Source organism: Salvia splendens, chromosome 3, assembly GCF_004379255.2.
Source record: "Salvia splendens isolate huo1 chromosome 3, SspV2, whole genome shotgun sequence".
In the NCBI taxonomy this organism is placed as follows: Eukaryota; Viridiplantae; Streptophyta; class Magnoliopsida; order Lamiales; family Lamiaceae; genus Salvia; species Salvia splendens.
In genome coordinates this window covers 17,728,522-17,742,229 of record NC_056034.1, presented here as the reverse complement: position 1 = coordinate 17,742,229, position 13,708 = coordinate 17,728,522, and the positions used below count along the sequence as shown (strand labels likewise).

The following is a 13,708-nucleotide window of genomic DNA, read 5'->3' as shown; positions in this document are numbered from 1 at the left end:
ATCGGTGGTGGGTGCCCAAAGGAATTCCTCACCGAAAGCAGAACGAACGTCGTTGCAAAAAAATTTAAGGCATAGGATTCCAGTTGACTCACCGACATGCAAATACTTGTCGAAGAGGTCAGCTGTTTACCCAGTAGCAAGTTGTCGGATGACACGAGTACACTTCTGCAACGCCGAGAGACTTTGTCGACCGGTTGTGTCTCTACTTGATTGAAAGTATTCAACACGGGCGGACAATGTGTTGACAATACGCATAAACAACCGTTTTGACATGCGAAAACGGTGTCAAAAGTAATCTTCCGGAAACCGCGGCTGGTTGGAAAAATAGTAGGCAACGAGCCTTTCGTTGGCTCCCTCCGGGTCACGAGGGATTTAGCGGCGAATTGATCTAGTTGGTCGAGGAGGAGGGGCGGGGTAAGTGGCGGCGACATAGGCTTCATAGGCGGCACGATATTGTTCATAGTATTCTTGTTCTTCGCGCTCCGCTTCCGCCATGATATCGGTGATATCCATTTGAGAGGGTTTGAGTGAGAGATGAAGATGTAGATGAGTTGTATGAAAAAATATGAATGAGAGATGAATGAGAGATGATTTGATGTGAAAAATGAATGATGAATGTGTGTATTTATAGATGATTTTGGGAATAAAAAAATTATAAAAAAAATTCAGAAAAACGGTAATAAAACGACAATATTTTGGGGAATTTGATTTTTTTTTATTTTTTGATATTATTTTTTATTTAAAAAAAATGAATTTCCAACGGATAATCCGTTGGCCAATAAAAACGCGCCACGTAGCCTGCTCAGCGGCACGGACGTGCTCGATGCATCGAGCAGCGCCGTGCCAGCAGCGGGAATGCAGCGGCACGGACGTCGTCCGTCCCAGCGAGCGCCGCTGCGGATGCTCTTATTTAGAGTGGACAAACCTTTAAATTTATTTTATTGAGTGTATTGGGAAATCAGAAAAAATTGGCTTCGTCCTCGTCGGACTCGAACCGGAGACCTGACCTTTAGTGCGTTAGACTGACGTGATAACCAACTACACCACGAAACCTTGGTGTATACATTTTGTTTTGGAAAACGTAAGTACTAACATTTACAATATTAGATATCCTAACACCTTTAGCTACGATTTAGATGTATTGTCAAGAAATTGTTGCTATCTTAAATAAAATATACTCCATCCGTTCCTTATTAATAGAGACATTTTTTTTCAGCACGAGGATTAATAGTGGTTTGTTAAGTGGATAATAAATAAAGTAAGAGGATTATGAGAGAATAAAATAAGAGAGATGATTACTTTTTGCCGAAACTAGAAATGACTCAATTATCTTAAAACTTCCCAAAATACTCCATTAACATGGTACGGAGGGAGTACCCATTATCATGTAGCCATAAAAGTATCTAATGAACTTTTGGAAGTTAATTATGTGATTCAATTTTCATTAAATTACTAATAGAGACACATATTTATGAGACTGTTCGACATTTAAAGATACAATTATCTTTTTTTTTTTTTGGTTTGACCACATGTGTATCGAACACGACTAATCTTGTTCGATCGTGTTTGCGGATTAAGACAGGATTCTCTAAGCGGATGGCGGGGTTTGAACCCATGACCTCAAGGTTATCAAGCTCCGCACTGCTAACTGCACTATGACCCGTTGTTTTTTTTTCATTTTTAATAAATGGAAGTAATATAGTACTTAGTACAAAACAACTATACATTCTACTATAAAATTAATGCTTCTATAAAAATAGAATTTATATTTCAATCAACTTTTTCAGTCGTTTACTTTACAATTAAATAATTTTTTATACAGTTAATAACTTTTTATTAAGTGAAATAATTTTTTACACTCGTGCCGAATCAAATAGATAGTCGATTGAGGGTCATTGTCTATTTTTTAATAGAGAAATTTCGGAATAAGGGTTTAAATTCGCTGACCTTTCGGAATCATGGATTCAATTCACTGACCTTTGGTAATTTGGGATCGAGGCATGCGTATTTTTCGTAATAAGGGATTTCTGATATTTTAGTTTATTTATGTGCTTTTTTAATAATATTTCCCTCTAACCATTTATCAATCGTCTAAATTACCCCCTTCAAATTTTTACCAATATTTTATAAAAATAGAATCAGCTCCACGATAACTCAACGGTCTTAATCTATTATAGTCCTCCTCGAACAAAGGTGATAAATCTACCACTCTCTTACTCAAAGATTATATTTTTAGACTCTCTCACATATCCCCTAAGATAGTGCGTCAATTTTGGAGAGTTTCTGTGTTAAGACCTCAAGATGTTCTTGAGTTACTGGTGGGGTTTGAATGTATAAGTGAGAAATCTGAGATTGAGGTTAGAAAGGTCGAATCTTTGTGGGGAATTTTCAAGTGGGCCAGCAATCAATCAAGAGAGTTCGAACATTTACCTCGTTCGTGTAATATTATGGCTTCGATGCTCGTGCAGGCCGGGTTTTATCGGGAGGTGGAGAACTTGTTGTCAAGGAGGGAATGCCAAGGATTTCTGTTGGCTTATGAGGAAGTTTTCAGTGGTTTGATTGAAGGGTATGTGGGGGAATTTGAATTGGATAGGGCTGTGTTGGTTTATGAGAGAATGAGGGGCCTAGGTTTAGTGCCGTCTGGGGTGAGCTATCGAGCCCTGCTTAGGTATTTGATTGAGGTTGATGCAGCACAATTGATGTATCATGTTCACGAGGATATGATTAATGTGGGGATAGGGGGAGTTTGGAGAAAAAATGGATTCATGAAAGCGTAATTTGAAGGCTTTGTGTGGATGGGAAAGTGTAGGAAGCTAGAGATCTGTTTAGGAAGGTCATGAGTTTTGGAATGAAACCAAGTAGATTAATCATAAGTGCAATCGTTAGTGGGTAATGTGATGAGAAGGACTACGATGATCTATTAAGTTTTTTTTGCTGACTTTAAAGTTGTACTGGATGCTATACATGGGAACAAGATTCTGTCTTCAGTGTGCAGAAACTTTGGTGTTGAGGAAGCAAGCGTGTTCTTGCGGGATTTGGAAGGCTGTTTGAACACTTTGGTAAAAATTTGAAGGGGGTAATTTAGACGATTGATAAATGCTAAGAGAGAAATAATATTTTAAAAGCACGTAAATAAGCTAAAATATCAGAAATCCCTTATTACGAAGAATACGCATGCCTCGATCCCAAATTACGAAAGGTCAGTGAATTGAATCCCTAATTATGAAAGGTCAGCAAATTTAAACCCTTATTCCGAAATTTCTCTTTTTAATATGCTCTGCGGCGTTGGCGCTCATTAGCTCTCTGTCGTGTACGAGGTTGTAGTAGGTCTATTATTCAAGAACACCTACAGATTATAGAGTCCGATCCCTCGTATGAACCAACTAAAACAATTACACGCCCATTCACTGAGGGTCGGCACAGATTTTGCCAAAGATCTAATCACCAGACTGATAGAAATCCCCAACGTAAATTATGCACATAAGGTGCTCGACAGTTTTCCCCACCCAACTATTTCCCTCTACAACAAGCTCATCCAAGCCCATTCTTCTCACGGCCCGCATTCTCGATGCCTCTCTCTCTACTCCCAACTCCTTCAACGATCCTTGCTTCCCACTCCTCATTCCTTCACCCTCCTCTTCGTCGCCTGTGCCAAGCTTTCTAGTCGTTCCCACGGCCAAATGGTCCACGCCCATTTTCTCAAATTCGGGCTTGATCAAGACGCCTATGCCTTGACCGCATTGGTTGACATGTATGCTAAGATGGGCTTGCTGCATTTCGCAAGAAAAGTGTTTGATGAGATGGATGGCAAAGATGTGCCCACATGGAATTCTTTAATTTCAGGTTATGCAAGAAGAGGGGATTTGGATGAAGCGTTGCGCTGCTTCTTGGCTATGCCGTCAAGGAATGTCATTTCTTGGACTGCTTTGGTGTCGGGGTATTCACAGAATGGGAGATATAGGGAGGCTTTGGAGATGTATTTGGAGATGGAGAGAGAGGGCTTAGTTAGGCCTAATCATGTCACAATAGCTAGTGTTCTTCCGGCTTGTGCTAATCTTGGTGCGTTGGAGGTGGGGCAGAGGATTGAGGCTTATGCTCGTGCAAATGGCTATTTCAGAAACGCCTTTGTCTGTAACGCGGCGCTGGAGCTGTATGCAAGGTGTGGCATGATTGAGAAGGCAATGCAGTTGTTTGATGAAATTGGCGGCGGTAGAAATTTATGTTCTTGGAATAGTATGATCATGGGTTTAGCTGTCCATGGAAGATGTCAGGGAGCTCTGGATCTGTTTAACCAAATGCTGGTGAGCTTTCTGAATGCTTCAATTTGACTTTGTTCGAGATTGATTGCTCGGACAAAGCAGCAGAATAGTGTTGCGTATCCCACCAAATTATTCAAACTGGCCTTTTTTTGCTTGTGATTGGTAATGCAGAGGGAAGGAATCACCCCGGATGATGTCACGTTCGTGGGTGTGATCCTAGCATGTACTCATGGAGGGATGGTTGAGAAAGGCCGGGAGCTCTTCAACGCAATGGAGCAAAAGTTTCTCATCTCGCCAAAGCTAGAACACTACGGATGCATGGTGGATCTTCTAGGTCGAGCAGGACTAATGCAAGAAGCCTATGAACTAATTATGGCCATGCCGATGAAGCCAGATTCAGTCGTATGGGGAGCTTTGCTCGGAGCCTGCAGTTTTCTTGGAAACGTCGAATTTGCCGAGAGAGCTGCTGAGGAACTCTTTAAGTCGGAGCCATGGAATCCTGGCAATTATGTGATTCTTTCCAACATCTATGCGAAAACTAACAAATGGAACGAAGTGGCGAAGCTGAGGAAGTTCATGAAAGGCTCCAACACCTCTAAAGCAGCAGGCCACAGCTTTATAGAAGAAGGAGGCAGACTCCACAAGTTTTTAGTCGAAGATAAGTATCATTCCAGATCCAATGAGATTTTTACTGTGTTAGATTTTGTCACTGCTCAAATGAGATTGCCTCGGAAAACTGATTTTTTGGATTCAATCACTGATGAAATAAGATTCATGGAGTCATCTTGAATATTTTGTGTTTCAATAGGAAAATACTTAATGAGCCAAATTATGAGGATCTTTCTAACCTGTTCATCACCTTCTACTCAGAATTCAATTTGTTTTTTGTTTTCCATTCTGTGTACTTGGAAACTCATTTGCATCTGATTTTAGATTTAATAAACTCAATTACCATTTTGACTTTATAAAAAATTCATTTACAAACTTTGTGGTATCTCTGTCACCTATTTATAGTTGTTGTAGCTCGATTGGCTGAAGTCGAATATTAGATCATTTAAGTACCTACCGATTTAAATATGTGACGCAGGAAGAAAAAATTGTCTAAGCCATGAAATTTTTGCGCATTATATTTTGAGATTTGTTAAGAAGTTAGTTATACCGTAACGATCAATCCTTATACAATTTCAATTTGTCAGCGTCTATAACTGGGATTTTTTCTTCCTGCAGCAAACGCCTGCTCTTTTATTAAAGAACAAGTTTGTGCATGACACACACACACACACACACTATTTATGTATATATTTATATGAACATATTCCAACTACCCATTTGCTTTATACTTACTCCCTCCGTCCGCTATTAGGAGTTTCATTCCTTGGCGGCGCGAGTTTTAAGAAAAATGGGTGGAAAAGAGTTACTGGAATATAGGTCTCACTTGTATATATTGGTTTTAAATGAGATGTGAGTGAAATGAGTTAGTGGAATGTGAGACCTTATTACCATTTATGGTAAAAGTGAACCGGGACTCCTATTCGCGGACGAACTAAAATGGAAAAACGGGACTCCTATTTCGCGAACGGAGGGAGCACAAAAAAATGGCTACGCATGAGCAATTGAATATCAGAGATTCTTATTTCGACAAGACCGCTGGGTACAGTGCATCAAAGTCAAGCCTCAAAATTATTTAATTCTGAATTTGGTGACTTAAATAAAATTAATTCCAATAATTTACAGACGGGCTAGCTTATACGTATTGCATGGACTTGTTTAGGCCAACTGCTATTGTACAAATCAGTTATAAGGCTCGAAAAAACATTTCTTAAATAATATAAATGGATGTGAAAAATGGAAAATGAATAAGAAAGAGTAATAAGATCATATCTAGGGAAACTCTATTTTTACTTAATGATATTTATATAAATCTGATTGTTTTGGGTCATACTCAGTTACTCACTTAGCCTAGTCACCTTTCGTCGAAGCCAACATATACGGTGAGTAATCTAAGTATAACACCTTAGCTAATGCAGCAAATCGCATGGCCAAGTTAATCGATTAAAAGCAAAGTATAACAAAATTGTAATCATGGAGCTGATAGACAATTATATTTTAAATAAGTAATATTTTCCATCTAACTTCATCAACTTAATAAAAAAACACATACATATCGCTATTGGCTACGTTTTTATTTTTTCAATAATCTGATTGTTTTGCTACATTAAAAAGGCCTTCAATTGAGCTAGTTTGAACCATCTCTCTCCATGGCAACTACAACTACAACTACAACCACAGCCTTGGTGTGTGCATTGTTGAGTTTACTTTCCATCTCACACAGCGTCCATGGAATCAAGAGATGGCCTGGTGGTGGCTCCACAAGATACTACGATTTCAAGGTCTCCTATTCGCTCTAGCTCTCTTTCTCTCTCGTAACTCGGTAAATATATTACTGTATTGAGTGAAGTATGTATGTATCGATGATAGGTGCAAACGAAGAGGGTGACGAAGCTGTGTAGTAGCAAGGAGATCGTGACCATTAACGAAATGTACCCAGGCCCGGTAGTTTACGCTCAAGAAGATGATCGAGTCATCGTTCGAGTCACCAATCTAACGCCTCATAATGCCACAATCCACTGGTAGTATACAGACCCTTCCCTTGATTCCCTTCCCTTGCCATGATTAATTTGACCATGTGATATCCTGCAGGCATGGGGTTCGCCAGCGGTTGTCGTGCTGGTTCGACGGCCCTTCTTACGTCACGCAATGCCCCATCCAACCCGGGCAGACTTTCAGTTACGAGTTCACTCTGGTTCAACAAAAGGGCACCTTTTTCTGGCATGCTCACTTCTCCTGGCTTCGGGCAACCGTTTATGGCGCCTTCATCGTTTACCCCAAACCCGGAGTCCCCTACCCTTTTCCTTACCCGTACGAGGAGCATATTATTATACTAGGTTCATCTCTTAATTATGGCTAACTAATTCTTTGGAAGTATACTTACCTCAAGTGTTGTTAATTAGTCTTAACACTTTTGTGCAAATAACAGGGGAATATTGGTTGAAAGATGCTCTAAAGCTCGAGCAGGCAGTTTTGGCCAGCGGTGGAGGTGCTCCGAAGGCTGATGCTTACACGATCAACGGCCACCCTGGCCCTAACTATAACTGCTCCGCCAATGGTAACACCTGCTGCCTCAGTTTCTCTGTTTTATCACAAAATACACCAAGTTCACATCATGCTATATACGTTTATGGCATAACTCAGTATATATAATACTCCTTCCGTCCCCTAAAAATAAAAAATCTTTCCCCTAAAAATAGAACCTTTCTATTTAAGGCAATTTCTTTCTGGTGAGACCCATTTTCCACTAACACATTTTTCTTTTTATCCCTCTCTTACTTTTCCAATTTTGCATTAAAACTCGCCATTTCAAAAGATCCTATTTTTAGGGGACGGAGGGAGTAGTATATATGTAACAAAAGGTAAACTCGTTGTCGTTTTCACAGATGTCTACAGGATCAACGTGGTGCCTGGGAAGACCTACCTGCTGAGGCTGATCAACGCAGGATTGAACACAGAAAACTTCTTTGCAATCGCCAACCACAAGCTCACCATAGTAGAAGCAGACGCAGAGTACACCAAGGCGCTGCCCACGGACAAGGTGATGCTCGGTCCGGGCCAGACCCTCAATGTCCTCGTCACAGCAAATCAGCCCATAAGCAGATACTCCATGGCTGTTGGGCCGTACATGTCTGCTAGAAACGTACCCTTTCAAAACATAACCTCAGTTGGGTATTTTCAGTACCTAGGTGCAACACCAAACAGCATATCTTTACCAGCCATGCTACCTAGGTTCAACGATAATCTTGTCGTTAAAACTGTAATGGACGGGCTCCGGGGTCTGAACACCTCGGATGTTCCTAAAGTGATTGACAAGAACTTGTTTGTCACCATAGGTGTGAATGTGCAGAAGTGTAGTAGAAAAAACCCAAAGAAAAACTGTAAAGGGACCAATGGGGGGGTGTTTGCTGCTTCCATGAACAATATAAGTTTTATTAGGCCTAATGTTTCACTTCTAGAAGCTTATTACAGGGATAGAGCAGGCATATTCACAGATGATTTCCCTGGGGCACCCTTAAAATTCTATGATTTTGTTAACGGTGCGCCTAACAATGCTCCTATCGACACCAACTCTATGAATGGGACGAGGGTATTTGTGCTCGAATATGGGACAAGGGTTCAGCTCATCTTGCAGGATACTGGAACTGTCTCGACTGAGAATCATCCGATTCATCTTCATGGCTACAGTTTCTATGTCGTGGGCTATGGCACGGGAAACTACAATCCAGATACTGCTAATTTCAACTTGGTGGATCCACCCTACATGAACACCATTGGCGTGCCTGTTGGTGGATGGGCAGCAATTAGATTTACAGCTGACAATCCAGGTATTGTATCTACTTAAAATCAGTCTTTGCATCAAATATTCACCTAATGTAATGACATGCATAACCGGAAAATTGATGAATCAAATATAATCTAACATCTCTGCATAAGAGAAATACATATGGAGATATAAGCACGTTCGTCTTACACACATATACTAACACAGACATCTGAGTCGTTACACGAAACAAACTTGATGAGACCATATGAATGTGGTGTAGGGGTCTGGTTTATGCACTGCCATCTGGAGATACATTTATCATGGGGTTTGTCTGTGGCGATTATCGTCAAGAATGGGCAAGGACCTCTGGAGACCCTCCCGCACCCACCAGCTGATTACCCTCGGTGCTAGAAGCTTTGTTTGTATCAAGAATCACCAGAAGGACTTTCGTTATTTTCCATGATCAGATTCTTTCGTGCAAGTGTGTATTATGCATTTCTATGTGTGGCTTGGTTGTCTCAATAAAAATCTCTCTGTTTCTAAATCATTTTGTTAGCTTTCTCACCTATAAGAAGCCGTTGTTGTAACTTGTAAGTGATGGATGGTAAATATACACATCTCAATATGAATGCTCATTCAGAAGACAAATATGGCAGTATTGAAAGTAAGCTATAATGATAACCTCTTCAAAAAGCAAGATAGGAGGAAGAGAAGGTGCAGGAGATAGAAGATGCTATACCTATTATAAATGGAAAGTTTCTACAACAAACATGTACAGCTATTAAATGCCAACCTGATTCTTCAAGGAATATAATGCTCAGATTAAAAATACTGAGAATATGGCAGTACTATAAAAGTTACAAAGTACATATCAAAAGTGAACAAAACCACACATCACCATGGCATTTTCATTCTATTTTGTCTGTTCAAAATGTTTAAAAGAAGGCAAGATTAAATCAACTCTGGACCAACCAATTGCCTATTGTTTTTTATTTTTAGCATATTCATCTCAAGAAATTCAAGATCAATAAGTGAAATAGCTTGGTTCATTGACATGTGTGAGTGGGTTCTACAAACTGCAAGCAGAATATGCTGAAACGTACCTTATGGAATCAATGCTCGCTGCTGCTCGAAGATCAGAGCACATGCAGAACGTAAAAGTGGAAAAAACTATGGTTATCCTCAAACAATAAGATGCATATTAAACCACAGTTACAGTAAGTGTAAAAAAGAAATAGAAGAAAACTTACGCAACAACTAAGATGATTTATACACATACCTTAACAACTCAAGTTCAAGAGGGAAAAGATCGAACCTATTTCCTAATTAATTCAACATATCCCTCTATTTATAGTAGCAAAGGAGGGTACTAACTTAATGTACTGCCAAATACCTTGTTGTAAGTACAATTATTCTCTGTACTGCAACTCTAACAACACAAAGAAAGCCAATGAAAGATAGTCTACCAATATTTTAACATCCTCTCAGTTAAACAATGACAGGCTCACAATAAGATAAGAGTAACTGCGATTTTTCATTAAGTTACTTGATAAACCGGGTCCTGAGGCCTGAAAACAAGTATAAATAGGCCCTCTGAGAGACGTGATATGGCATGACGAGTCTCCTCATTTGGAAAACATCTTGCTCAAATGAGTGTTCCCCAACTCAGACATTGGAAAATGTCACGACTGAGACACTCATGTGAGAAAGATGTTTTGCACAGAAGACATACCTTCTTTAGAAGAAGCTTAATGGAGTAATAACAAGAATCGGGGATTAGTTGTGTAAGTATTAGTCAGTTAAGGTGTAAGGGAACCATATATGGTGAAGAGACTCCTGCAGCAATCACCAAATATGAAGTGCAGGTAAGTTAAATCTACAATGATGTCTGCATGCAACTTCATATCCTTGATTATAACTCAAACACATAGCACACATCATCAATTCATCATCTCATTTGGTGAAACCTTTCATACATCAGTCTCATCTCATCTTTCATCACCCTTGTTTCCAAATTCCAGAGCTAATTTCAAAGGCAATAGAGAGCAACAGAACCCAAAGTGAAACATATTTGAACTCTATTTATCTGCAGAAGATCGTCATGCAATATTCAAGATGCAAATCGATCGAAATATGTACATGAAACAAGCATGAATGAAGTAAGGCTGCATGCGAGATCTCTGTGAATACCTTCTAATTTCTACTTATATTTTGTAACTCACAATCCAAATAGCATAGCAGAAGAAAACTATGGTTATCCAATTGAAATAAAACATGGAAGTAATTCAAGCAAAGGTCAAAACGTACCAAAAGGAAGCATTCGATTATCGAAGAATAAGCGAGCAACGAGACGCAGAGCTCAATTTGATATGTTCCCCGCGCCGGCGGCATTTTGGACTTGGCCGACGCCCGGTAGATTGATTATTGGGGGATAGACATTTTTTCAGTTAATTAACACTAACAGCCAAATTAATACTGCTTAATAAAACATAATTCTAACTAAAAATATATACTCAAATTATAAAATAATTTCATATCCAATATTTAGATATGAAATTCAAAAAATGTTTTCGGGGCATTTTTGGTGTAAATTTATAATGAATAATGAAAAAGGTACCATAAATGTGATTACATTGATCCGGGGGCTACCTATGATATTTTTAAAATTTAGATTTTACGTGCGAAACGCATTAGTTCAGAGACCATTTGCTTAGTTCACTCTATTTGGATAATTTTTTATACAAGGAGTGAGAATTCAAGAAACTTTCTCCCTAAATTTATTCCAGAAGTTCGGTAATAAAATTAAGGAAGGGGATTATTATAGGGATGATAATTTCATAAGCACGAACACAAAAATGTATCTCATGCAAAGTTTTGTTTTTATCGTAATATGAAAGCATTAACTTATTTAATCATATTTATACAAGGAGTGAGAATTCAAGGAACTTTCTCCGAAATTTAATTTAGGATGTTCGGTACTAAAATCAAGGAAAGGGGAAAACCATAAAATTTTCACTTTAGCATCTCATTGGTGCGATGCACGACCTATTATATTTCCTTCAAAAATGTACGTATATAATATCAAATAATTTGAATGACTTTCAAGACGTAGCACATCAGTTGTTTAGTGTTGGTGTCGAGATACTTGGTTTATGGTTGCTCAATACTTTGCCGGATTCTTGGGAGACATTTTTGTTGGAAAGAAATCAAGTAAATTAATGTGAGGAGATTGTGGAATCAAATCAAAGTGCAAATAATTGTGAAGATATGGAATTGATTGTAAATTACTGAGAATAAGGTAATTAGAATTAGGGTAGATCTTACCTTTTTTTTATAGCCTCCCTCCTATATAGATGGTTGTAATTCACGGTTAATCATAAGTTGAATGAAAAATCTATGCCTTTCAACATGGCATCAGAGCAAAGGCTCAGAAAATTTTTATCATAGCTTAGAAATATACCTCTCTCGACCTTAGGAAGAACAAGCCATGGCCGACGACGACAAACCCAAAATCTCAGACGACAACAAGCTGAGAGTCAGCAAAAACGTGAATATTGCCGTAAAGCTCAACGGCACAAACTATTCAATATGGTCACGATTGATGAAGATCCAGATTGGGAGTAGAAGGGTGCTCCGCCACATCAACGGCAGTCCGCCACCACCCGAACCAGGGGCGGCCGACTACACGGAGTGGGAGGAGACGAATCTAATTGTCTTCTCGTGGATACTAGACAACATCGAGACCGACATCGTCATTGATTTTGCTCATCACCAAACGGCAGAGGCTCTATGGAAGAGCTTAGCCGTGACCTTCGAAGGAAAATCCGATCCGTTCTTACTGTTCGATCTAGAGGAAAAGGCAGAAAACGTCAAACAAGGAGATCAAAGCCTCGAAACATATTGGCGGCACTTACACGGGACATGGATCGACGTGGACCGGTGTCAAGAGAAACCGGTCACATGTTGCGAGAAAGGGGTCAGCCAATTCCGGAAGTACATCGACACCCGGCGATTATTCAAGTTCCTAACCGGACTCAACCAGAGATACGATTAGATGAAGCGGGAAGTGCTCAAAGAACGACCGTGGCCCTCAGCCGAGGTCGCATACGGCTGGATAAAGAGGGAGACCGCCCGGCTTAAAATCATGCCGGCAATCTCCACCGAACTAGCCGGCGCAACCAACAAAGTCGCATCATCGGGCGGTATCGGACTTGGATTCGCGGCTCGGAATCAGCAGCGGGGTGGACCACCACTGCATTGAACCGGTGCACCCAACCCCCAAAATCGCCGACCCTTTAGACCGGACAAATCGAAGCTATGGTGCTCGCACTGCGGGAAACATAAACACACCAAGGAGACATGCTTCCTCCTTGTCGGATTCCCAGAGTGGTGGGACGAGAACCAAAGGGCCAAGGTGAGACTAGCAATCGGAATGTCCGAAAGTGGGGGAGGAATGTTTCCGGCGACTGGAGTGGGCAACCAGGAGGCCGCCGACACTCATAGTCGGCAGGAGAACAAAGGCAGTGCAGACGGGGAGGCGGCGATCACCGATTTCAGGCGAGGCGGTGTTTCATTTGGCGGCGGGGATTGTGGAGGTAACGGGTTAGGGGTTAAAATTCCTAACCCCACTTTGCTATTTGCTATTAAGTCCCCCAACACTAATAAATCCTGTCTTTTACCCCCCAAGTCTGGACTATTACATAAAAAACCCCATGCTGAACTTAATGTGCAGTTGAGTCCTCTTAGAGTTAAAAACACGAAAACCTACCCCTCAACTCTAGAAAAATCGCTTATTGACCCCAATTATTTTGCACCTCTTGAAAATACACATATTGCATGCGTGGCAGAAAAATTATAGGGTAATGATGTGAGTGAGTGGATATTTGATTGTGGTGCTACATATACTATGACCTATGATAAGAGCGATTTTACCACCTTTAATGATGCAACGAAAAGCCAAATTCAAACCGCTGATGGGGAATTGACATCTGTAAATGGGAGTGGAACTATTGAAATATCCCCAAGCCTGAAACTCAAAAATTGCCTCTATGTGCCAAAACTGTCTCACAAACTG

At 40.1% G+C, this 13,708-nt stretch overlaps 2 protein-coding genes across 2 annotated transcripts; both read left to right on the top strand.

The window, feature by feature from the left end:
• Positions 1 to 3,304: 3,304 nt before the first annotated feature.
• On the top strand, positions 3,305 to 5,231 carry LOC121793767 (pentatricopeptide repeat-containing protein At5g08510-like). Its single transcript, XM_042191801.1, has 2 exons — positions 3,305 to 4,301; positions 4,431 to 5,231. The coding sequence occupies exons 1-2, from the start codon at positions 3,375 to 3,377 to the stop codon at positions 5,046 to 5,048; spliced, it is 1,545 nt and encodes a 514-aa protein (XP_042047735.1). The 5' UTR covers positions 3,305 to 3,374; the 3' UTR covers positions 5,049 to 5,231.
• A 1,155-nt stretch (positions 5,232 to 6,386) lies between these two features.
• LOC121793664 (laccase-6-like) lies at positions 6,387 to 11,041 on the top strand. Its single transcript, XM_042191703.1, has 6 exons — positions 6,387 to 6,649; positions 6,738 to 6,889; positions 6,960 to 7,204; positions 7,297 to 7,425; positions 7,754 to 8,695; positions 8,915 to 11,041. The coding sequence occupies exons 1-6, from the start codon at positions 6,518 to 6,520 to the stop codon at positions 9,043 to 9,045; spliced, it is 1,731 nt and encodes a 576-aa protein (XP_042047637.1). The 5' UTR covers positions 6,387 to 6,517; the 3' UTR covers positions 9,046 to 11,041.
• The last annotated feature ends 2,667 nt before the right edge of the window (positions 11,042 to 13,708 follow it).